The sequence below is a fragment of the Anser anser genome (assembly GCF_964211835.1).
Source record: "Anser anser genome assembly, chromosome: 16".
NCBI classification, from domain to species: Eukaryota; Metazoa; Chordata; class Aves; order Anseriformes; family Anatidae; genus Anser; species Anser anser.
Window position 1 is genome coordinate 8,126,898 of NC_139737.1, and position 25,097 is coordinate 8,151,994.

The 25,097-nt window shown below is 42.8% G+C and overlaps 1 protein-coding gene across 7 annotated transcripts in view; it reads left to right on the plus strand.

Annotated features, from left to right (window-relative positions):
* Positions 1 to 25,097, plus strand: part of NFATC2 (nuclear factor of activated T cells 2) — a 97,893-nt gene that overhangs the window by 45,060 nt on the left and 27,736 nt on the right. For all 7 annotated transcript variants that reach the window (XM_083801410.1, XM_083801408.1, XM_083801409.1 and 4 more), the window contains exons 6-9: positions 1,904 to 2,044; positions 16,251 to 16,306; positions 17,353 to 17,479; positions 19,024 to 19,719. In XM_083801410.1, coding sequence (XP_083657536.1) covers positions 1,904 to 2,044; positions 16,251 to 16,306; positions 17,353 to 17,479; positions 19,024 to 19,719 — 1,020 coding nt within the window. The remainder of the gene's footprint in view (positions 1 to 1,903; positions 2,045 to 16,250; positions 16,307 to 17,352; positions 17,480 to 19,023; positions 19,720 to 25,097) is intronic.

A 25,097-nucleotide genomic window follows, 5' to 3' on the forward strand; every position in this document is an offset into this window, starting at 1 on the left:
TTTCCAGCTTGCCTAGTTCCAGATGTATTTAAGATGAGTCAGATGGTTATTTCCAGGCTAAAATGTGTCCTTCCTCATCCTGAAAAAGCCTTGAGAACCACTGGTCAGTGGGATGTCAGGTACAAAGCTCTCTATTAAGACACTAAATCTGCAGGAGACGTAGTTTAATCTGCAATTTTGACAATTTGGGACTGTCTCGAAGTGAAACTTGTGGATTGAATAGGAATAAAGAGCATTCAGGGCAAAGTTTAAATACATTTTCTCTTGAGCGTTGTAGACATGGTTTTGGTTATTGCTATTTACTTGTAAGCCTTTGAGGTTACAAACCTTTGTGATAAATCCAATTATGAACTCATCAAAAGCATGAGTATTTAGGGATAGGAATTAATCATGGAGCCATGTGAAAGAAATTAGCAGCTTCTGTGAAAATAATCTGAATATATATTCTTAATTGGCAGTATCTTAGCCCAGCTGTTGTAATATATTTGAAGGGAACAATGAGTCATAAGGTTGTTTTAAATAGATTTTAAAAAATGCCTCTCAAACGGCACAAGAAAGTTACGAATATTGACTTATCTGTATTTCTAACAAGAGAAAAAAAGCCTTGTTCCCTTCTCCCACAGACACCTGTCTGCACGGTTTAACGTTTATGTTTTCCCACCAAATACCCCAGCTTTGTTTTTGATGCAATGAAAGAGTTTGTGCAGCTCTTGCTGCAGCCAAGAGCCATTGGATTTTCGGCTCTCTGAAGGTTTCAGAGCAGTAAAAGGGTGCCTGGACCACAGCCTTGCCTGTGTGCGAGTGGAGGCCCAGCACTAAACATACAGGTTAACATTTCTTTAGTTTTGGCTCAGTGGTGAATGGTGTTCAGTGAAGACACAAACGCTCGGGGTCTCTTGGGAACAGGCTCTTTGTCAGAGAAAGTTAAAACCCAGCCAAGGCAGCTGTTAAATAGATGAGCGGCATCCTCTGGAGGCCTTTCCAGTTGGGGTGGATGAATCTGGAGGAGTTTGAGTGCAGGTCATGAACTCGCAGTTCACCAGACCCAAATTGCTGCCCACCTGGTCTGCTCGCAGGGAAGCTCCTGATATTTTCCAGCTGTCTGTGTTGCAGGGAACAATTCTCGCATCTTCACTTTGTTCGGCTCCTGCTGCTTGTTAGCAAAGAGTTGAAACAGGATCGTAGGGATGGTAACCAGGACTCTCCAAAGCTTTCCTGACCATGCAAATGGCCATTTTAATGGCCATGAGAGGTAATGAGAGGACCAAAGTTGGAGAGATGGTGCTGTCCTGGTTTTCTGACTGACGAGGAAAAGAATAATAAAGCTGGGGCCTGCTTGTACACATGCAGCTTTGTGATTGCCCCTCTGGTTGTGTGTGAGGCCTGCTGTGTGCACATGGAGACGGTGATTCTGTTGGCAACGAGACTGTGCCAGGCCCAACATTGGGCCTGGTCTCTGTGAGAAGCATTGGGCTTTTGTAGAAAGGGTTTATTTTTATTTTTTTTCTGAAGGAATTCAGTGTTATTTAGTGGAATCCTCTCTGCAGGTGGAATTTTTGGGCTCCAGGACTGTAGTGTGCCTGCACTTGAAAATTTGGCTATTTATTTGGAAACAGACATGGGCAAGTTCCAGCTCATTCATCCAAGCTGTCCTTTTTCAAGGACAAGGAGTAAGGCCAGCACAGCTGAATCGCTGCAGCCAGCTCCTGAATGTTTCCAAATAAAATGCCTTGAGTAAGTTTATTTTTCCCTCTCAAACCTAAATTTAGCACCCTGGAGAAGCTGCTTTGGCAGTCAGTGGATGGTAACGATGACAAGATCGATCTGTGGATAGTTCTGGGAAGATTTGGAAAGTGCTGGTAAAACAGAGTTGATTTCATTCATGTCTGTATTTTGTCCACAGCCCAAAGGTCTGCTCATGAACTTCCAATGGTTGAAAGACAAGATATTGACAGCTGCCTTGTGTATGGAGGACAACAGATGATTCTGACTGGACAAAATTTCACAGCAGAGTCCAAGGTTGTGTTTACAGAGAAAACTTCAGGTAGGGCATTTTTTTTTCCTCACTTTCCCTAATGTGATAAGGCAAACCTGCAGTACTGTTGTGTCTCATGATATTGTTCTAAGACTTTTGCTCGTGAGTAACTCTACTCCAGTGAGTAATCCCATTCAAGTTCTGCCAAGTAAAACCAAATCTCTTGAGGTAACCTTGTGAGTAAAATTAGCCCTGGGAGCTCACATCTGCATCGTCGGCCTTGCAGGCACTGTTGGAAAGTAAATCAAAGCCATGTCATGGGGAAGGTTCACAAGAATATAGACATTGGGAATCAGCAGAAAAAGGGTACATTATCAAAGAAATTAAATGACTGTTACATGTTCCCTTATGCTTATTTAATCTCATGTTTTGTAAACATTACTGTAGAAATAACAATTGAAATGACCATTTTTATTGAAGTGAACTATAGTCAGAGGTTGGGGCTTCTGTCCTTAGAAGTCTGTGAGAGAAAAATGTGTGTAATATGTATTTTGATATCAAAGTAAAATTATTTTTATACACATATTGAGACACAAGAACACATCACTGCATCTTCCATATTTTTTCAGATATTTTCAACATTGATAGTTTCCACATTGATAGTTTTCATATCACTTCTTATAAAGAACCCTCGTAAGCATAAACAGAAATATATATTTCCCCACAGTGTGAAGGGAAACAGTGCCTCCACAGGCAAATGAAATTCAAGCCTGTGAAACATGCTGAGATTAAATGGAAAATAATCCAAAATATCACAAAACACATATAAAAATATATTTTATTGAGTAAGGGCCTGCTTCTGTAAAGCTTCTTTCTCTTTCAGTTATCCCCAGGCAGGCAGCTGCTCAGCTCTCTGAAGGATTTGTCTCTAACTTTACCACATACCCCTGAAATACAGTCGAAATTTGCACTGCTTCCACGTGTACAGGTTTGCATCACCTCAGCATTGCCATTGCAAACTGAGGCATCAGGTTAAATCATGCAGCTATCTAAGCCTGTGCACACCCATGCATCTGTCCTGCTGTCTGTGCAGGCTGGCACTGCACAACCATGTACATCAGATACATGAAGAACTCACAAAAGGAAGGCTCAGACTTGTAGCAAAACAAATTCAGAGAGAAAAGTTCCCTGTTGTAGCACAATATTTTTTTCCAATAGAGCTGCATGTTTTAAAATATGTTTTGCCAATTTTTTGGGGTATTATTGCTAGCTCTTGAGCAGTCACAAAGAGGAATGACTAGCAGATTACAGATTATCTCTCTTTTCATCTTGGCTGTTTATTTGCTTAACTTGCACAGAGACAATACAAGATGGTCCCAAGCCCTAGTTGGTGTTGGATGAATATAAATAATAGGAATAATGACTGGTTACCGGGAGTTATTTGGTTGCCTAGCATCACCTCTACTGCCTTTGCTGAACTCTCTTTATTGTGTTTTCACAATGGCATGCCGTAATAAATACCACTTGATTTCTGACTCAAAGAATACCTTACCCTAGAAAATATGTTTAGCATGGTCTAATGGTTCAGGTGGGCAGTAGAAATCCAGATTTTCTTGTTTACAGGTGGAAACACAAACAAATGCATTCTGCTGTAGTTAGTTACCTGTTTACTCAGAGCAGAATTGTTTCTTTTCTAATATCATATGCATACAGGCATTTCCTCTCACCTCACTAGGCAGTATGTGTATTTTATTGGATTTCTTAGGGCTTTTGCAAAATGACATTTGTTTCTTTGTAAATGGTCTGGACTTGTTTAACTTACCCTTCATTAGGCTTGATTTTTGTGTTTGGAATAATGTGCTCTGCAAGGATAATAACAGCATCCAGGGATCAGAAAAGCATCTTGCAATATGAAAGACCAGACTCTGCCATCCTTTACTCCTGTTTGTTTTAGTGAGACAAAGGACTCTGCAGTACAAAAGAGCAGCAAGAGTAAAAATAATAAAAAAAGTAAAAGAGCAATTTTATTTAAACTTCACAGTCCCTTTGCATTGCTAAGAAAACACGCTGTTCCTAAGTTTTCTGTCAGTAAACTAAGGCAGAGAAAGCCTAAGCAATATATCCAGTGACCTGCAAGAAGGGATTTAAGAAATAGCATCACCCAAGTGAACAGCATGTGGGTGATTTATGGGGTAATGCTTTTGGCAAAAAGCAAGCCAAACATTAATGTATGTGGGCATCAGCTGGTGAAGTGGGGGAACAAAAACCCATGCTGGAGGCCCCACTTTCTTCCCACAGCTCCAGCAAGCCATGCTGTTTCCCAGCAAGAAGGAGAGCTGCTAGGCCACTAGGCCTCTGAACTGTGAAGGTTCTGATGAGCCTGTGCAGTCAGAGCAATTTTCTTGGCACCCTTTATATCCTTTTAAGACCATGTATTAATTCCTTCCCACTGTGCTGCCACTGTTCCGTCGATGTCAGCGAATCATGAAGGTGCATGGGAACATGCTTGGCAGCCCACAACGGTACCTGTCCCAAGAATGTTTTGCAGTAACTAAAGGAGATGATACACTAAAAAAGAGGTAGCTCTTAATGCCATTTCGAGGAAACATCTGAAATGCCCAGCCCCTATTTCCATATGAGAGCAGAGAAGGCTTTGGCTGGAGCAGATGTTAGAAAGTAAAAAGAACAACAACATTTTCCACACTAAATCTAAAGCTTTTCTTCACTGCTGGGGAAACTGCATTTTTTTGTTTCTTTTTTTACCTCCTGGTAGTGGAGAGCCATGGCTTATCCCAGCAGCAGTGCCCAGTCTGGAGCAGAGATTCGCATGCCGGTGTTCCGTATCCTGCACTGCTCCCTGGCCATCTCTGTGGTCAGTCTCAGGCTGCCGGACTTTGAATAAATGATTGGCAAAGGGGGAATTTAGAGGACGGGAGACCTGATTCAAGGCTTTGGTCTGGATGAGAAGTGTGTGCATGGTGGTATGTAGTGTGTCTAGGGGACTCTGCGCCATGCTGCAGGCTTGATAGCTCTGTGTGTCCATGCACCATTTTATAATGTAGCAATGCCTCTTGCAGATATGCCATGAAGTGCTTTTAATGTGAAGATTGCTTTCTTTAATAGGTGTACATTAAGGCAAGGAACGTTAAAGCTTATCTGGATATGCAAATCACGCAGGGGCTGATGTGACTTCAACTGACTGCAGTAGATGGAGAATTAGGCCTTTGTGCATGGCTTGTAGAGGTTATCAAGTGTCCCAGAGAGCCTGAAAGTTAGGATCTTACACACCTGGGACTTTCAGCTTCTCCCTTTATAAACTGTAGACTATTTTAATTATTACCATGGCCTTACTTAGTTGTTGTTGCATTAGACTGCAGGAACACAGAACAAAAAGGGCTGGTTCTACAGCCCAATTCTCAATTAGAAATGTCGCTGGGTGGAAGGAGGAGGTGGATATTGCACTCACCTCGGAGAGCTTGCTCGCTGCAGCTCCTGTCTGCACAGCATTGTGCAGAAAGCTCTGATAAGCTGCTCAGCAGCAAACTAAGCCACAATAAACATTCTGGTGGGTGGATAGCACGCTGCTCGCGTGACCCTGCCATTGTCGCGTCCTCTCCCAGCTGTCAGCGCTGCCCCAGGGAGCCTCAGAAAGAACTGTACCTCTGTGAAGGCAGGAAGGTGCACCACCTCTCGGGGAAACGCAGTTTTCTCTGAGTTTCATTTTAGCAGCTCACAAGCCTTGTCTGTGCTAGAAAGTGGTGTTTGATTTCCCACTTTTGACACCAGTTTTAGCTCTACCAGTAATGGCAAGGGAGAGAGCAGCAGTGTGGAAAAGCATCTAATAGCTTTCAGCATGTTGTACTCTGCAGAGGGCCTTGGCTAGGCTTGTTTGCCTGGTGTTTAAGATGAGAGTAGCAAGACTTTTTTTTTTTTTTGTCCCTTAAAAAAAACCTCTGTGCAGCGAGATGTTCTCCTGTTCAGTGTTTCACAGATGCTCTACCATCTGGGTGTACCTTGAGCGTGGGGTCTGGATTAGTGTCTGCAACGATCCAGGTGCTGACATCGAAGTCTCTGTGACTTACACAACTGAGTAAACTGCTCTTGGGGGTTCACAGTTGTAAATTAGGTTTTACCCTTCAGATGAATGCTCAAAACATACTTCAGTTTCCCCTGGATTTTGTAGGCAATTCTTCACTCACTATTTTTGACAGAGAGAAATGTAGAACTGTTCATACTTGTGACCAAAATACAACATGCTCCTAAGAACAATAATGAATACTTTTTACTTCTCTATAACATATGTATATTTTCCACTAGAAATACCTGGAAAATAAAGAATATTCCCAAAATTATGCTGGGATGTCATTATGAAAATAGCTGCCCTTTTGTATTATACTAAAACTAGTGCAATTAACTCGCCACCAAGAAGTCTGTAAAAGACTCATTTTAGGCTTGCGACAGGAAATGGCAGCAGGAAGCGAACTGAAGGGGCTGGAGCTCAGTGCTTTGTCTGTGAGCAGGGGGATAAAGCGCTTGTGTTTGAACTGCTGATGACTAAATGACATTAATTTTCTTAATGATAAGGTTTACCAACATGCAAGCATTATAGTTTTAGGTTCTTTTTAAGGTTACTTATTTCTGATGAACAATTGTAATCCTCAGCTGCTGCAGGGCAGAGGAGCTCATGAATTAGAGAGTCAGGACACAAAAGCAGAATTGGGTTCAAGGAGTTAGAAGATCTGAACTCAGAGAAACCTAACTGAGTGCATCTGAATAAAAATAGTTCAGGGGAAGCAACTGGATGGGATTGTACAGAGAGATTTTGCAAGTGCATGTATTCTTTCAGTTGTGATCTGGAAGAGGGAGCTTGGAAAGCAGTCTTGTGGCTGTTAAGGGTTTTGAATATGCTGAAGGTTGAGGGTGTTAGTTAGGGCCTGTATCTTACAATGCAGTAAAAAAAGAAAAAAAAAGGTTTGGAATCCCCCTTCTTATTTGTTTTAATTATCACGTAATAATTTGCAAATCAGATGCAGTTGGTTGCATTCTGTTTATTCCCATTTGTGTACTGGTTACTGCTGCTGTGCTGTGAGTGATAGAGAAGTTTCGTGTTGGTCCAGGAGAAAAGTGCAAATGGACTGTGCTTTCCCCTGCCAAACTCTTATGGTGGCCACATGGACATCATGAATCATCGCTAGGACAATGTGGGTGGTGGAGGAACAACCCAAACAGAAAGCGTACATCTTTGGAGTAGATCCACCATAAATCTTTCAATTCAGCTACACAGTGTAAAAAGAGGAGGTGGTGCTCTCTGCACCCTTTGAACTGATGCAGCTGTCAAGGGCGCTGAAGCATGGACACTCAAAGTCCATTTAACAAAAATAAATCCTTCCAGCCTCTAGATTCAAGCAATGGAGTTCTAGTTTCTTTTTCCCGTGGGTTCCTTTATGTGTCTGTCTGTCACCTCAGGGATGTTCCTATGACTGTAGTTTCTTAGGACGCTAATAGGTAGAGCAGGTGAACATACTTGAACATCTGCCAGTTTCAGGAGACCTCACCGCAGGGCAGGATCAGGACTGCTTGTTCAATGTGCACACCCAGCTGCACTGGAATTTGGTGTCCGTGGCAAGCTGAAGCTTTTGTCTGCACAGTGTGCAAAATGGAGGTGGGCTCTCTTTGCACATCCACCTATACTAACTGCAGTGCGTCACGTGCGCAGAAGCACTTATGTTTTTGCCATGGCTTGCCTATTACTGAAATAACAATAATGACAATAACTGTTCTAGTGATATCTGTACTTCTTTACACTGTCTTTCTGATTTCCAGCACTTCTGTACATCTCTCATTGCAGATGTGCTTTATTTTAACTCTGGGCAAATCATTTCTTTGAAATATGCTCCTTTCAGTTTTAAAAGCAAACAAGCAGGGATTGTTTTGTAGGGATTTTGCTCTTAGACTTGCACTTTTCAGTATTCCTTTTGCGTTGCAAGCTAGCAGATTTTGAGATTTACACTCTCTAGAAAAATTCTTGTTTATAAAACACAAGAAGTTGGACCCAATTATGCTATCAATCTGAGTCCAGAGTCAGTGTTGCTCCAGACCCAGGAATCCCAAGGCACATACTGTCTGACACTTTATTATGAGTAAAGCTCCTATTGCATGTTCTTATCTATGCAGTAGATGCCTTTTACAGCCCATATTGTTTTAATTGTGTAAGTTGATATGTATCTGCTCGAAATCAGTCAAATGACTTGGAGTATGAGACAGTCTTCTGGACAAGACAATTCGCTGTAGAAAACTGTGATGGGAAGGCATTATGACACATATAGTGTGAAAAGTAGGTGGCTTGTATATTGGTTTTGATAATAGTGAGGAACCAGGGTTGAAGATTAGAATCTTTTGTGAGAGTTGTGAAAGGAAACTGTAAGACTGGCAAGAGTAATGTTCCCCTATTCTGTTATGTCAAGTCTGAAATTTCTCACCGTGCCCCAAACAGGGAACTAGATGCCAGTTAGTAGTCTGACAATTTCGTGAATGATCAAAAAAATGTCCTGGGGAATGCAAAAAATAGCAAACTATTTTCGACAATTATCTCTTTGAACTTAATGATGCAAAATTAATGATGCAATTTACTCAGACAAATTAAAGATAAAAGAGAAACCTAAAACATTTTAAAACTTTCATTTTTTTCTCATATCCATCCAACAGAGATGTTTTCTGTCTGAATCCAGCAAGTAACCATAAATCTTTCATGCAAGCTCCAAGCTCCAATTCTCTTACTGAATTTCTAAACTAATGAACTGAAAAAGAAGATTTAAGTTGTGGAGAATTGAGGGGAACAGGACATATCTTAGAACCTGGATCCTAACTCAGCCACACACGCTGATGAACATCCATTACAGTGTAGGTTTTTAAGGTATCTTAACCTGAGACAAAAGCCCAGCATCTAGGGAAAAAGCAAAGAAACAAACTACTGTGGTTTTCTTGTTTGTTCATTTGTTTTTATGGAAAAGTCTGAGGAAGAAAGCACAAGTCTTCGGGAGTAGTTACAGAGTTAGCAAAAGCGAGAGTGATACTGCAATCTGAAATGATTCCATTTGTTTGCAACGTGAAGTTCTGTAGACAGTATATGAAATATATTTGCTATCTTGCTCTTTGCTTAGTAGTTCAGACAGCGCACACGCACCACCACTTTCTCTGCTCTGCTCAGTTTGTGGCTGGAGCCTAGCATTTAAAGCTGGGTGCTGGATCCACCCTAAATCGACAGAGCGATGGATTGAACCAGTGGAGTACATTATTGATCTCTGTGTTGAGAGGCACATCTGATTTTTACATTAGCTAAAGGTGATCACCTTACAGGTTAATCTCCCGTCCTTATTATGCCTTGCGGTGCAGCACATTGAAGTGGCTGCAAACCAGAGCAGAGGACCTGCTTGGTAGTTGTTCATGCAAAAAGATGTCAGAACTGGGGAGGGTCAGGATGGTTTTATTTTCTTTGGGTTTCTGCTCTGTTTGCTCTTTCGAAGCAAAAGAGGAAGGCATACAGCAAAACCCATCATTTTGAAGAGTGACAAGTGTATAAAATAAGGCAGATTTGAGTTTTCCCTTTTTTGCTATGTAGACAAAAGGGTTTCAAGGTAAATGTGACACCTTCTGCTTTTTCTTGATATTGCTGATGAAAAGCCCAGCAGATCTTTCTGCCCACAGGTTTACCCCATGGCTGAAATGTGCTGCCTGCCCCAGGTGTTCTTGTAATCCCTCAGGACAATTGTTAGGCATTAAGCTGGGGATCTCAGAAAAACACTGCAAAACAGGAAAAAATCTAAGGATCACGCACACAAAAATGCAAAAGTGTGTGGCTGCAGAAACGGAGTTGCCATAGCTGTTAGAGACTCAGCGAGACAGGGTGGAATCCAGTGTTTTGGAAGGTTTCCCCGTATGACACAAGATTTTGGAATTTTACAGCTGGTAAATCCTTATTAACACAGGCAGCCACTACTGGCCTGGATTCCCTGGCTTGCTGTTTACTATGGGGGCGCCTAGTGGAAGTGTGCCTGGTCCTGATTATTCAGCTTTGAATCTTAATTGTTTAAAGAGAATATTAAATAATAATAACAATTCTGGGAATAAGCAAAAGGCAGAGAGACAAGCTCCCATCACCTGTTGACAGAAAATTGATCATGTAAAAAGCTGGCACGGGGAGTGGAATTCCCTATTCTCCCACTTAGTCATCACATCCTGGTGTGACTCATTTTATTACATGGAGGTTCCCAGTGGTTTTATTTTGAGACGAGCTTTTGTTTAATAATTTATACACAGACACACACAAACACACACGTATAATCTTAAAAAAACAACAAATCTATTTTGATGAATTGGCATAAGGAATTATTTGGAAGAGCTCTGGGATGACAGACTGCCCCTGCTGCTTCACTGCTCAACTACTGTATTTATGTTTTATTTTAGTGTGAATTGAATTCCTCAACAATAGCTGGGGAGAAATCTTCTCTAGACTTGTTCTCACTGTGCAAAATGTCAGATTTGGGGCTGGGCTGGATGGCGGATGACTAATCCATTGGCCTTTTACCTCCCAGACCTTGACTTGTATCTTTGGCCTTGGTGACTCAAACTCACGTCCTCAGTAAAATGAAGGCACTGGCCTCAGCTCACCATAAACAGAGCTTCACTAACTGCAGTGGGCAGTCTCGCTTCAGCAAGAAAAAGAAATCCACAGAAATCAGAGTCAGTGAAAAAGTCAATAGCTCTTCTTTTGCAAGTTGTAAATTCATTCATGCTGCGTTTGCTCTAAAGTTTGAAAACTATTCTGAAGTAAAAGCTTAGGAAGCAGCAACTGCTCAGGTGTAATGCTGAGCAACCTTGCACTGACATGAAGCAGAATAACTGCCCAGCTGAAACCAGAATTCATCCCCCAAAAGAGCAAGAGATTTTGTGTGCGTTTTCCCCTGCCTATAAGTTTTCCACATCCCAGAAGTAGTGTCTGTTTTTCTGGAAAGCATTCGTTGTTACTAGCTTTGTTCTTGGGGTGGCTTAAAAAGACTTGCCTGTTTTCCAGAGATGCCTGTCATGTACCGATAAAACCTCACGGAGATAATTGCTGTGCGTTTTTGGAGGACTTTCCAAAAATCACAGTGAATAGGGACAATTCATTGCAAGCCCAAAGGGAACTCTGCAGAAATGTGTAGCGAGGGCAGCTGCCCCACTGGCTACCAGGCTCCATTTCTTTGGGGAACTCGCATGGTTTGCTGCCTGGGAAAAAGGTAACAGGTTGTTCATTAAGTAATTTGTGTAATGCTTGACTGAAAAAGCAATGTACATTTTCAAGCATAAAATCACATGCAGGCACAGAATCACATACAGAGTCGGCACAATAGTGCACTTAGTCTTCAGTTGGAGAGAGCTGCAAAGAAAATTTCCTGAACCTCTCAGTCCATCAGTCATGCTTGTTCAAATAAAGCAGTAAGTTTGTTTCTCTGCTAGTTACTGACCCCAGAGTCATGAGTAAGAGATCGTGAATAATGTGTAAAGGCTGTAACTGGTTCAGAAAACCTTTAATTGGCTAATTAAAAAAAGCCCTATATGGGGCTGCAGAGAATCACCCAAAATGTTCCTAATGCAGACTGACGTTTTGATTTTCCCCAAAGTTTGGAGCAAGACTTTTGGTATGATCATGGTTTGAGCTAGAGAGGGTAGAATTACTTTCTTCCAACAACTCATTCATTCCTCCAAAGAGTGCTGACACAATCAGATCTCTCATCGGGGTTTAATGCTAAGTCTCATAGCCCTGAAGCAGCACAAAAATCTCTATTTCCTGAACATTTAACTGACCTGTGGTGTTAAAGACTTGCCAACTAAGACAAACCATTAAACGAGCAGGGAACCACAACAGTAAAAATATTGCGTGAGGCAGCCATGGCTGGTGAGACCTCAGGGTCCACATCCAAAAATATTTTATCATCTTGAGTGGAACTACCGCTCTTTTCAGAGACATGGATTGAATTCCCCATTGGGGAGGTGGAATTTGAGACACACCACACACGTGGACCTGGCACTGAGCTCCCACGTGATCCCTGCACATACCAGGACATCCTTGCAGTGCTCTGGCTGGCGCGTATCGCTCCCAGGACAGCCCAGCACACGCTCTCTGCATCTTTAAAATACTTCAGCAAAAATGATGCTGTTGTGCTTTTGTAGTTTTCTTACTTTTTTGCTGTTAGTGCAGGTTTAATTATACACAATTATCTGTACTTGTAGACTTTATATTAAGTTACCAGTAAAGCTGGGGATTAATCTTCTCTGTCTGCAAGCAGGGAGAGGACCAGTCATTTACCCCGTATGTGGCATGACAGAATTATGGGATAATTAAAGCCAGAATGGACCTCCGGAGGTTGTTGAGCCCAGCCTCCTGCTCAGAACAAAATGCACATGCGGCCTTTAGGCACCACTTGGGTTGCAACCCTGATGCTGGAGAAAAGGGCCTGCTCCTGAGCGTGCACATCGTGACGCTGTTTTTGTACTGGGTCCGTGCTCCACCATCATATCAGCAGTGTGGTTTTTAGCACATCCTTACAGTAAAAATCACATTTTTGCTGATGACTTCCTTGAAACATTCACTCTACTTTTCCCCTCCCTCAAAAAAACTCCAATTTATGCGCATTAAAAAAAATTACGAATGTGCTGACAGTTTGGTGCAAGTTTTCTCTGTTCAAAATTTCCTTTAATTGTCCTACAGGTGGACCTTAGAATTCTTCTTAATTTACTGTTCCTGCTGTCTGTTAACTGTCTGAGTGCGAGTAATCAAAAGATTTACCCTTGATTATAGAAGGATAGGTTAGAGCAGAGAGGTATTTCTGCACGTGCTTGTATTTTTCATTTTATTCACAGCTTCCCGTATCCTTCTGCCAAAAGCTCACTGTAACATGCCTATCCAGAGGGATTAAAGGAAAAGCAAATACTAATTACCTCGAACTAAAGTTTGTACATTCATAACTATAAAAGTGAAGCAGTGAGACAGATGGAGCCACATCATGATATTTAAGCATAAAGGTCAGCAAGTAAGCTGTGGAGTGCTTATATTCAACAGGGCTTCGGAGCTTAAAGAACAGGGACGATGCTGCTGACAGACTTGTTAGGAACCTGTTTAGCCCGCTGCAAGCATGAATATATCCAAACAGAAGCATCCATCATCATTAGGATGATAACCCCTAATACATTTATTTCTTGTTCGGTTGGGCTTATTCTCATTCTTAATCCCCCTAGACTTTGGACTCTGCCTAAACATCATTTGATTTTTATGGTTGGCTTCATTAGCTTTTAGTGCAATTTCAGTGGCTCAGTTACTAAACCAAATCAACTGTGATTGTGGTTGCATATGCTTCACAGGCCTCGTGAGTACGGCAGATGACTTTGAGGCCTCTTTCTCCTTTATTTTTTGCATTTTGGAAATCCTTTTGATTTCTACCTTCCATGTGAAGTTAGTGCTGCTGCATCTGCACAGACTGTTTGAATTTAGCAGTACAGGAACAAAGATGAAAACATTATGCCTGGAGGAAAAACAGTGTCAAGTATTCTCACTTGGCTGGCCTTGCTGTCAGGACATCTTCATATTGCATTGCTTAGACTGTTCCTGATGCACATCTCTATTAGAGCTCTTATTTTGTCGTGTCTTCTGGTTTTCTTTTACCACCTCTCTTCCTCAAAGTACTATAAAAATTTCTCTTTTGGGGTTGTTTTGGGGGATGTGGGGAGGTTCCTTAACAGCTATTGTGATGGTTTCTTTTCACAAAAATCATCTCGAAGGGGAATCCCCCCATTAAGTATTAATTGTGCTGTCATCAGATGGTGCATTTGGTATCTGCAGGATTAAACCCACAGCCTCCCACTTTCCCGAAGTGTTTACCATTCCAGCCACGGTGAAGCATTAGCTGCATTAACAGGGGTATGGATTTAACCTGGAACAGTCCAGAGCAGTGGCCGAAGCAAATGCTTATTATTAAATAATGGAATACTTTCCATTCATTTGCACAGCGGTCCTCTGGGATGTTAGGGCTAAACAGCAAACCAGGCGAGAGGCTTGCTGGCTCTAATTGCAGCGCTCGCTCTGGCCGTTCCTCCCTGCCTGCCGTCACCGATTCACATGCTAACGTGGAGAAGACGACTGACTCACAGGGGAGGGACTTGAGATGCTGAAAAGAGAGAAAAGTCAGAGTTATTTTGTGTTTTCTCTGTGCACCAAAATGCGGTGGCAGTACAGGAGCAAGGTGTTTGGACGTCATGCTGCAGCGGTGCTGTTTTGTGTGTGCGTGCAAGCAAGAAATGCACGGAGCTAAAGGAAACACCCGGGGACCGGGCAGGATTGGAGGGAGGAAGGGGCACGCTGTGGGCAACTGATCCAGGGAAACCCTCCTCCTCCTCGTGAGTGTTTGGGGGCCAGAATGTAGCAGAGGTTTCTTGGGGATGGGATACCAGGGGAGGCATGGTCCTGCCGGGTTCACTGGGCACACTGGGGCCCAGGGATGAAGCGATGGAGTGTCTGTGGTGCGGAGCAGCAGCTTGAGCCCTTCTCCGGGAGATGCTGTCCTGAGAGCCAAGCACATCTGTCAGCTCATTGTCTGCGGAGCAGAGAACAAAGAGAAAGCAACAGAAAAAATGCAAAATGCATTTAAAAATACTCTTTCATTTCCCTTTTCGCCAGAAGCAGAAGTGCTTAAATAACAGAGGACAAAAGCAGCTCTTGCAGAATTTCCAAGAATCAGGAAAAATAAAAAGTCCTCTGAGAAGCGTTTTTATGAGCCTTTACCCTGTGCTGCCAGACCTGGGCAAGCAGGAGGGGAACCCCCGCGACTCCCCCCCCTTTAGCACAAACACCAGCCAAGCGGCTGCAGTACTTCAGAGCCCGTCAGTTAGCTTGGCTACGTGTCCCCTGTTCATTTTAAAATCAAACTTTCAGAAAGGTACGAGGCAAATTTTTTTTTCCCATTGGTATTTTTCTTCTGAAAATTAATTGGCTGAAAGACTCAGCAGAATTTAAAATCAAAGGGGTGGAGATTAAAATCTAAAAACCAATAAGGAAGGCATTGCTAAGAAGTATTTCTGGGAATTGTGAGCGACAGTAGATTTAAGAAACCTTTGTAGCCAGGCGAAGCACCCTGTCTGGGTACAAATGTCCTGTGACTGCTCATGTGCTTACAGCACTGGGTTACTTTGGCATTACATACAAGGGGATTATATTTTATTTTGCTTTATAAATACCATTTTGTGTAACTCAGAATGGGTACGAGCTACAGTGTAATTAAGAGCAGGAAGACTTCCTGTGGGCTGGAGGCAGAGGCTGTTGTACGTGTCGTGAGGTGCTTTTACTCCAAGCCTGGTGAATATTTGGTCCTGTGCAGGGACTTCAGGCAGGACTGCTGGTGGCTTTTCTATAACAGTGGTGGCAGCACAGAGGTGCAGATCCACTGGTGGAGGTGTTGGGCTTGTTCCTTGGTCAGAGGAGTTGTATTGTTTGGTGTCGTGCGCTGAGGTTTCATATTGCACATACGAGAAATGAGTATAAATAGTGAGAAGGCATGCAAATAGAAATCAAGCATCCTACGTATCTGGTTTCCCAATTACAGCAAGAATCTGTCCCTGTTGAACTACTTCTAGAAAAACCTAAGCTCCGGTGAGAATTCAGAGCATCTGCCAGTTTCAGTGTGCACCAGCTCTACAAGTCAGCCCCGAAGCGGCTCAGTTTGCATGCTTCAGTCTCCATGCAACCAGTGCCGGAGCTGGATTTCTATCTAGTCCTTTCTTCTCCTCCTCACCCAGCCTGTCTCCTACCACACTGGTGGGGAGCTATTTTAGCTTAAAACAGCAAAACATTTGCTGAGCCCTCGACCCACTATGGCCATTAATGACTTATTTGACCTTCTGGTGCCCTCCATCAAGTAAATTTGGCTGAAATCAAGTCTGGCAAAAAGCAGATGGTGCACCTGCGCAGAATGTTTCATTCCTCGGTTTGCTTAATTTCTACATAAACATTTAATTTTAATATGTATGTAAGTCTTTTCCTGGCGAGAGAAGTGTTCAATGATGTGTTTAAATTAAATGCTGTTCCTTTTGGTTATAACTGGGAAGGTTCTTGAAATTAAGTAAATTTTGAGAGTTTTGCTGACCTGATGCCCTTAATTTGTCCTTGATTTTTTTTTATTTTTTTACTTTTTAAGTCAAGCTGTATGATTAAAAAAAAAGGTACATTAATACTGTGATATTCTTCCAGATGGACAGCAGATCTGGGAAATGGAGGCAACAGTGGATAAAGATAAGAGCCAGCCTGTAAGTATGCAAAACATTGGATGTCCTCTCCTTGAGCTTCTCAGACAGCAACTTGTATTCAAGGGATAGTTTTCAAAGAGCGTCTCAAAAGCAGAAAGAGCAGCTATCTGACTGCTGTGATGACCAAATGTCAAATGCTTCAGCAGTAGATGTGTTGCAAAAAGAAACTATTCATTTAGCAGTAACCCACAGCAAATTGAATAACTGCTAGATTTTGTGTTCTTGCAGAAGACTCTATTGTATCAGCCCAGTTTTGAAAGAGTCCTCTGCAGGATGCTGGCTATACTAACTTCCTTTTGCCTGTATGGAAGTCTTGGGTACTCTGTACTGTGGAGAACAGGATTTGCACTACAGTATTTAAAATTAACGTTGATCTTTCAACGGAATAGGCCTCATTGTTCACTTTGCTTAATGGGACCTTACTGTAGTTGTTCAGTGCATTTAGGAGCTAGCACTTGCATTGCCATGGGCCATGCCTGTCCTTGCGGAAGAGAATGAGACGCTGTTAATTTCCATGGAAGCAGGATACGGCTGTCTATAAGTAAGAAGCCTATAGAATAATCTAGTTTATTCTAACACATGGAGGGAAATCTGCAATATTTGTTGCATTTGCCATAAGGAAATATTTTGTTGCATTTCCCATAAATTTAAGGGGACAGTTGTCTTGGCAATGGGCTGATCCCGCTTCATTCACCTGATGGGAGTTTGCCAACAGTACTTGTTTATCAAGCACAGAATGGCTAACAGCACTGCTGTATTTACTACCATTCTGCGTGTTTTATTTGTAGCTGAGACTTCTCTCTCCAAGTTCAGGACAACATCAAGTACCACAGAGGATACAGTACATAGAAACCATAATACCAAAAATCTTGCAGTTTTTCACCATCTGCCCTTTTTTCCTTTCTTCCTCACATACCCTTCTTTGTAGGGATGAATTGGAAAGTTTACCTTCCTTTACCTCTGGACATGCAATGTGAGAGACACACCCAACAATCTGCTGTCAGCCTCAGTTACTAAATCTATACTGTCACCTTTCATTGTTTCAGAGCATGCTTTTTGTAGAAATACCAGAGTACCGGAACAAGCACATTCGCACACCTGTGAAGGTGAATTTCTATGTCATCAATGGTAAAAGAAAAAGAAGCCAGCCCCAGCATTTTACCTATCACCCAGGTAATTGTCAAGGACAGAGCAAGTGGTTGCCTTGTTCTCATGAGCAAGATTTTATTTTCTGCTATGTTGTTTTGTTGCCATTATCTGAGGATCTAAATGTTACTGTTTTAATCAGCAGAGTGCAGCTAAGCATCAGCTACTGTTTGGTTTAAAGGGTGCATGTGATTTAGGATCAGGAATTTCCCATAAATTTAAGGGGACAGTTATCTTGGCAATGAGCTGATTCTGCCTGATTCACTTGATGGGAGTTTGCCAGCAACTTCAGTGGGAGCAGTACACAGTTGACGTGTACGACAGTAAGATAACATCAGATCTGGGAAAATGTAACAAGGGCTTGGTATGGAGGAAGAAGAGCAATATATATTCTTCAGAATGAGGCTGGTTGAGAAAAATATGAATGCTTTTCTGATGTTCTTCCTCTTGGGAACTGGTGAGCAATCTCACAATAAACGCAACAGGATTACTAATGAGATTCCCAGAATTTCTCAGCTTTGGCTAGGATAAAAATATTGTGAGAAAATTGGAGTATTGTGCTTGTGGAAACCAGAAAGCATAAAATAATAGTACCAGATTTTTTTCAAGCTTTAAAATGATGTCTTAATTTGGCTGGTTTCTAAGAACAGGCAAACATTCATTCTGGTTCTTGATTTCAGTCTCCTCTAGCCTAAAAATTTTTGCTCCTCTCCCCAAATTTAAGAGCTGTATTAGGACATCACTGATGTAAAGGTTTCATATAGTTGCTAAATTGTTCTCCTATAGAATAGGAGAACAGTATTGAGAAGTACAATACTATTTCAATACAATCTCTGAAATAGACCACTTCAGAGTAGAAAACCTTATACTTCCCCAAAATAACCCTGTTGCATGACCATTATATAGTTTCCATTGCGCGGTATTTCTGTATCGAATTTTGATGAAGATTTGACAGAATGAGCATTAGAAATGTCAGAATTTGTCTTTAGAGGACCATCGTTTATCCACACCAAGATTCATACAACTTGTACTAAATCATGGTCTTTTAAATGATGGTGTCAGAAAGGTCTTCAGCTCTCAGTGCTGGGGAAGTTACATGTAACAAAGGAACTAAAAGAAAGCCCTAAAATAATTAAATTCTGCTTTTGGTCACTTAGCTAAATGTTTGACAGAAAAATTAGTAGTTGTTGATGTCATAGGATTTCTATTTACTCAGTCTTGCTTTGAGATGCAAGTACTACAAGAAACACTTATCTATGGGCTTGTTATTTTGCATGTGTTCCAGAATGGCCCTACAGTGAGTTAACATATGAGCTAAAATATTGTACTTTTCAAATTTCAGAAATTTGTGGTTAAATAGTTGATTAAAGATTTTCAGGAATATCTTAGTATAAAGCGCTTTCAAGAGAAAGCCTCCCTTGATTGCATATTTATTAAGCTCAATGCCTGTGAGATACGAGCTCGCACATGCAAATCTTGTAAATGGCTTAAGTCTCTTATTACTCCAAGGAAAACCTCTCTGTTCCTCATCAGCCTGTTACAAATAACATCCTTTGCATGCTTTGTTCTAGTACCATCAATCAAAACAGAGCCCATTGATGACTATGATCCAGCCTTAATCTGCAATACAGTACACAGTGGTCTGGGAACAGTAACACAGCCGTACTATTCACAGCACACAATGGTCACCGAATCCCCTTCCTGTCTTGTGGCCACTATGGCTCCCTGCCAGCAGTTGCGCTCAGGCCTTTCTTCTCCTGATTCGCGATACCATCAGCAGAATCCAGCTGCTGTAATATACCAAAGAAGCAAGAGCCTTAGCCCAAGCCAACTGGGCTACCAGCAATCCAGTTTGATGGCTACACCAGTTGCTATTTCAGATGCCCATAGGTCAGTGTTGGTGCATGCTGGTTCTCCAGGCCAAACTTCAGCAGTGCTCCACCACTCTCCAGGCAACCAGCAGTCCTCTCCAGTGATTCACTATTCTCCAACCAACCAGCAGCTGAGGTGTGGAAGTCACCAAGAATTTCAGCACATCATGTGCTGTGAAAATTTCACATCCAATGTTGCAAGACCCAGCCAGCCCCAAGTTAGTCAAGCACAGAGGTTAAGTCCAAGTTCGTATCCTACCGTGATCCAGCAGCAGACAGCTTCAGGCCAACGAGCAGCGAAAAATGGACCACCAGTCAGCGACCAGAAAGAAGTATTACCAGCTGGAGTCACTATTAAACAGGAACAGAACCTGGACCAAGCATATCTGGACGACGGTAAGCACTGCTCATCTCTTGTATGGGTTCATTGGTTCATTGGAGGGAGGGGGAAAGTTCATGACTTAGAGATCCCACCTGTTCCTTGTCACAAAAACAATGTGGCCTCCTTTTGATGTGTATTTGCTGTTTGCTCATAAAAGTAAGTTTTGGTCTTTCATCAGTTGCATTTTTGGTAGATGGCAATGGACTCTGGCAAATGAGCAAAAAACAGAGTGTTCTGCAGAAACCGTCTGTCTTGCTTTGTGACATGGAGTGAGCTGTCAGGTTTCAAGCTGTTGCCATTTTGTTTCCCTTTGCCAAGCATTAGTTTGGAAAATGGAGAAACTGAAACAAAATGCACTTTTAAATTATTTTTTATTATTCATATCAGAGCAAAGTCCACTCTGTAAAACGCTTTTGTACATTTTGTACCAAAAAAAGCCCATTGAAGAGTCTATCAAGGCCTGTAATGAATGGGGTAGTGCTGCAGGCAAAACTATTGCAGATGTTCTAGATGAACAGTAGGACATTGATAAGTAAAACAATGCTGTTTCTTTGTGGTGAGCCCAGCAGATTTAGCCTTTAGGAATGAATATAAGTTAGAGTAAAGCTTTCTTTGAACATATCCTGCTTATTCTTAGGTAGGCAGCTATTGGCAAACTGGTTGATTGGTTCTTTCATTAAAGTAGTGTCACTGTTCCTTGCAAGAGGAAATCAATGCAAAGTTAGTATTTGGAGCTGGCTGCTGCAATCATAAAGGCAAGTAGCAAAACCTACATTGATTTTAGTGGAGCAGAGTGCGGTTGCTGGATATATTGCTGCAAATATATGATGCTTTTACTCATAGCATACAGACCTGACTTTCACATATATTCACTGCTCCTGTCCTTACAGTCTAGGTAACTGCATGCATGATTTGATCCTGTGAATGTGCACAGTTTTGTGGTTTGCAAGCACCCAGTAGTCTGGGATTTTCCTGCAGTTACCTACCTAGAGTTGTGAAATTGTGCCTGTGGAAGTTTTATTTTCTTAGATTCAGGTACTGAGTGCTCTGTGGTTGTATCATCTACAGTCTTCCTTGCTGCTTTTGTGGGCAGAGTAGAGCCCGTTAGTCGAGCAGTCGAGTCTGTTTCTCTCTGTTTGAAATGCAGGTGATACATTTTGGGTGCCACGACTGTAAAATGTGGAGAGTTTTTACTAGTATCTTTGTCTGAAGAGAAGTGTTGAATTGGGCTTTAACTGTGAATTTGATTTAGGAGATTTGCTAGATCTGCAAGAAAACAGCTAAGAAAAATCCACTTCCCGTTCAAGGAATGGGGCATGATAAGAAAGCAAGATAATCTTTCTGATGATAAAACTGAACTCTCTGTTCTGAGGTACTTTTAATATGAGAAACTGAGAGCTTCTTCCACATCTCTAGAAATACTCGGTACAAACCTTGTAAAAGAAATAAAAAGAATGAAACTTGAAGTTAAAGCTAGCAGACTTTAGAGTAGAGCCAAAGTCCACTTAAATGAACTCCCAAAATGGACTGCGAAATTAATTTCAATGGGTTTTGAATCAGGCCAGAAACATGTAAATAGAGCATGGCTCACATGGGATGTGCTTGACCTCTGCTAAGAGGAGCCATTAGGCAGAATAGCAGCAAGTTAGAAATGGAATTCCAGGCTTCTGCTTGGCTGACTGGGTCATTCCGAACTGATTTCAGACTAGAGATTAATTTATCAATTCTGCCACTCAAGTCGAGCAAGGTGAGTTTGGTTACATACAGCCTCCTTACTGACCTCAGTGAGTTTACATTAGTTAAACGTCTGACTCGGAAAACTGTGATTTACTTTAGGACTTTGTAAAACATTTGATTCTGAAATGTTCAAGGCTTGAATTGAAAAGCCACTCTGTTTGCTGCTGGGGGAAAATGACTCAGAACTTAACAAAAGCCATATTTTTCCTAACTAGAAAGTTTATTTTTGTGCTTTATAGTATTAAAAGAAACCAAACCCAAAGGATTATGGAGGCTTTACCCTCAAATCCATTTTATCCAGAAAGCTATTCTGAGATAAATTGAGCTGTTAGGCCTTGCTGTGATTTTTCGTGGATAGATGCTGAGATGATGGTTCCCCAGCTAGGCTTGGCATGAGTGCGCTGCAGTGCCACTGGTGTACAGACTCTTAGGCAATGGCTGTTTTGGTGTCTCTCGCTTCCCTTCTCTCCTCTTCCCTTCCCCCGTCTTCCTCCTCCCTCATCTTTGTTCTTCTTTCTCCATATTTCTGCTGACAGTCCAGCTTTCGACCCTCTCTGTAGTTCTGACCTCCTCTTCTCAGCTCTCGTCCTTTGCCTTCGTGGTTAGCGCACAGCCCTGCTGTTCTGGGCTTTGCTTCTATTCTCAGCTCTGCCATGAACTTCTTGTGTGACCTGGGACGAGCCCTGCTCCCTCAGTTCCTCATTGCTGGAGCTGTTCCCTCTCACAGAGGGTACAGTGTCCCATTGTTTGAGCTCTCCTGGAAGTGACCAAGAATAACATCTCATAGATAACACAATTACTGTTTCTATTTACTTCTTCCAACTGCCATTGCTGGCAGGACCCTTCACTATTTTCTTCTCTGCTGCTGCTGAAAAAAAAAAGGTATTTGGCCTTCTTTCTGAGCCCATGGTTTGTTCTTTTCTCAGAGTCTTCACTGCTCCACGGGGCACATAAGATTCGGGGCTTAGCACACCTAATCTCTCTTTACATCCTGCCATGTAAAGATAACAGCCAGTTCCACCTCCACAGGAGGATTACCGCCAAACATGTGACCGTAGCTCTCGAGGCTGTAAGCTCTTCAGGTTGAGTAGCACAGCTGAAACAGTGAGGACCTTAAGGCAGGCAAAGGCGAACGTTTACCTGTCTTCTCAGGTTGGTTGTGCTGTGTGCAAGGAGCTCTGCGCACAGCAGCTGCGTAACTGGTACCAGCCATACTGGCTACCTTAGTGACAACTTCAGCGTGTCTGTAACACATTTCTGACCATACTGCAGATGTGGAGATCTGTCATGTGCTTTGTTTGAAGGAGACCTTTGTCCTTTTCTCCTCTTACCTGTGCTTCCTTAGGGCAGCAGGTGCCCTGCCCGGCCTATGCAGCCCACTTGCAATTTCTCACCTTGCCCCTGCAAGGCCAAATGGCAAAGTGTGTGGTTGCTGGAAGGAAGGCTGGAGCTCTAGAGTCCCAGAGGCTGGGTTTGGAAAAGCAGCCAGCAGGGAGACTGATGCAGGTTGGACGTTGCCTCCCATATGTGTATCTCCATATACATATTCCTCCATGCACCATTTCTCTGTCCAACAAACAATACATAGATAGATAGATCTGTAACTTTTTGATATGAAAAAGTGAAGAGGGATCCCCAGAGGAAAGGACTATGCATGAAAGATTGGCAGAGAAGCATTTATTACACACTTCTGCTTCAGAGGCCCATTACTGTTGGAAATATTTTGGGAGAGAGGATAAGCCATGGTCAGGAAAACCCTCAGGACTCAACAGGTAATGCTGGCAAGAAGCGATTAGTTAGTTCAAATGCAAGTGAATACCATAGGAAAAGAGTGCTCAGCATGTTTCAGATGAGGCCTCGTTTTCGTATTGTTCATAACCAAAGCCAGCCACAGTGGTAAACGCTACACCACCAAGCACAAAACCTTAACAAGTAGAGCTGCGTTCTTCCGGGACGTTCAGAACAATTGGCTTAGCTATTTAAAGCAAAAGTCCTGTAAAAAAATATAATTATTTCCAGCACCACCCAAAATCCATCGGTGCTGACTTCTGTAGGGGCAGGATGGAGAGCGAGGGTGGCCGGGGCTGGGGGCTGCGGCCGTGCCCTGTGCCCCTGCTGCAGAGCCAGGGGTTTGCTGCACAGCCTGGGGCAGCTGCTCAGCCGCCGTGTGCTGCAGTTCCCATCTGGGACACAGAGAGACAGCGATCGTGTGACAAGAGCAATTGGAGGGGAAATGCATCGCAGACAAAGCTCTCAGATGCGACACGATCTACAAGTGCCTCATAGAGGTTCAGTGTAAAGCATGGGGTTAGGTCTTCCCATACAAATAAACAGACGTGTAGCTGTTGTCTTGCATGTTACCAACTTGCCTGCCTCAGATTTAGTCCTTCCTTTAGGTTCGGCTGTCATGTTGTGCGCTTTTTACTTTACAAAGAAAAACGATTGTCATTATTCAAATGATAACTATCTAACCACATCTGACACTCAGAACTGCCTGTTTGATACAGGATCTCTAAATTATTTTTGGTGCACCAGTAATCTTTAATGGGGAGAAGCAAGGCAGATGGTTGTGTAGTGGTTAATCAGACTGCTGATCAGCAGAGATGCTTTAGAGTGAATTCATGTATTTCACAGAAAATTTCAGATGCGGCAGATAGTTCTTCAGAAAATGAATTTGCAGTGTGTGCAGTGTGGTGCCTGTAAATCACCCGGCACTTTCAATCACCTTCACTACAAGCAACCTGTTAGTTTGGGAGTTCTGCTCGCCACCGCAGTAACCATTGCCCTTACTCGGAACGTGCCAGGTCTCTCCTTTTTCTTTTTGTGTTCTTTCTTTCATTCAACTGCAAGAAAATGCACAGTCTGAACCCACAGTGGCATGAAATCAAATGCGAATCTCTTCTTTCCTCCGTGGAGAGGAAAAACCCTTTCCGAGCAGCATTTCTCTCCGTAGCCACGTAGCTGTCAGGCCCAGGGCTGAGCACCTCCAGGAAACCCCAGCTCCCCTGGGGAAGCAAAGCTACTGTGTCAGCCCTGCATAAGCAGCAGCCAGGCTCTGACCTCCTTCCTGCCAGCGCTGGTCTCTCGCTGCCTACTCTGCATCTGCGCTGGTCCCACATGTGCCTCGGGAGCGTGCATCCACCGACACGTGTGCGGATGAGAGGAGAGGGTGAGCACAGGCTGGGGGAAGGAGGATGCTCTGCCACTGTCTGCAGGGCACCGTCCTCACCTCAAAGCCAGAAGTCTTTTGGGGTTTCAGCTCAGGTGGCAGCATGGCACGAGCATCCTCACCCTCCCCAGTCCCTGCATGGCGAGGGTGGCACAGAGCCACCAACCCTCTCAGCTTGGTGTCAGCTGGGGATTTCCCTGTGCAGGGGGATCCTCAACTGCAAGGTGAAGGCAATTTACACCCTCCGTGCATTATAGAGCAGCGGAGCAGCACTAACAGAGGGCAGGGATCCGGCCAGCTGCAGAGAAGCTGCCTTTCTCTTGTAGCACTGTATTGATCTCCTGGCCAGGAAGCACAGAAGATGGTGGCTGTGGGAACACGTTTTAGTTTGATTTATATTTGTCTTCATCGTGCATCTACGCTCATCAAATGCACAGAAGAGAAGAGCAATCCAGGGCAGGGGGGAAATGTTCCTGTTTCCTGGTG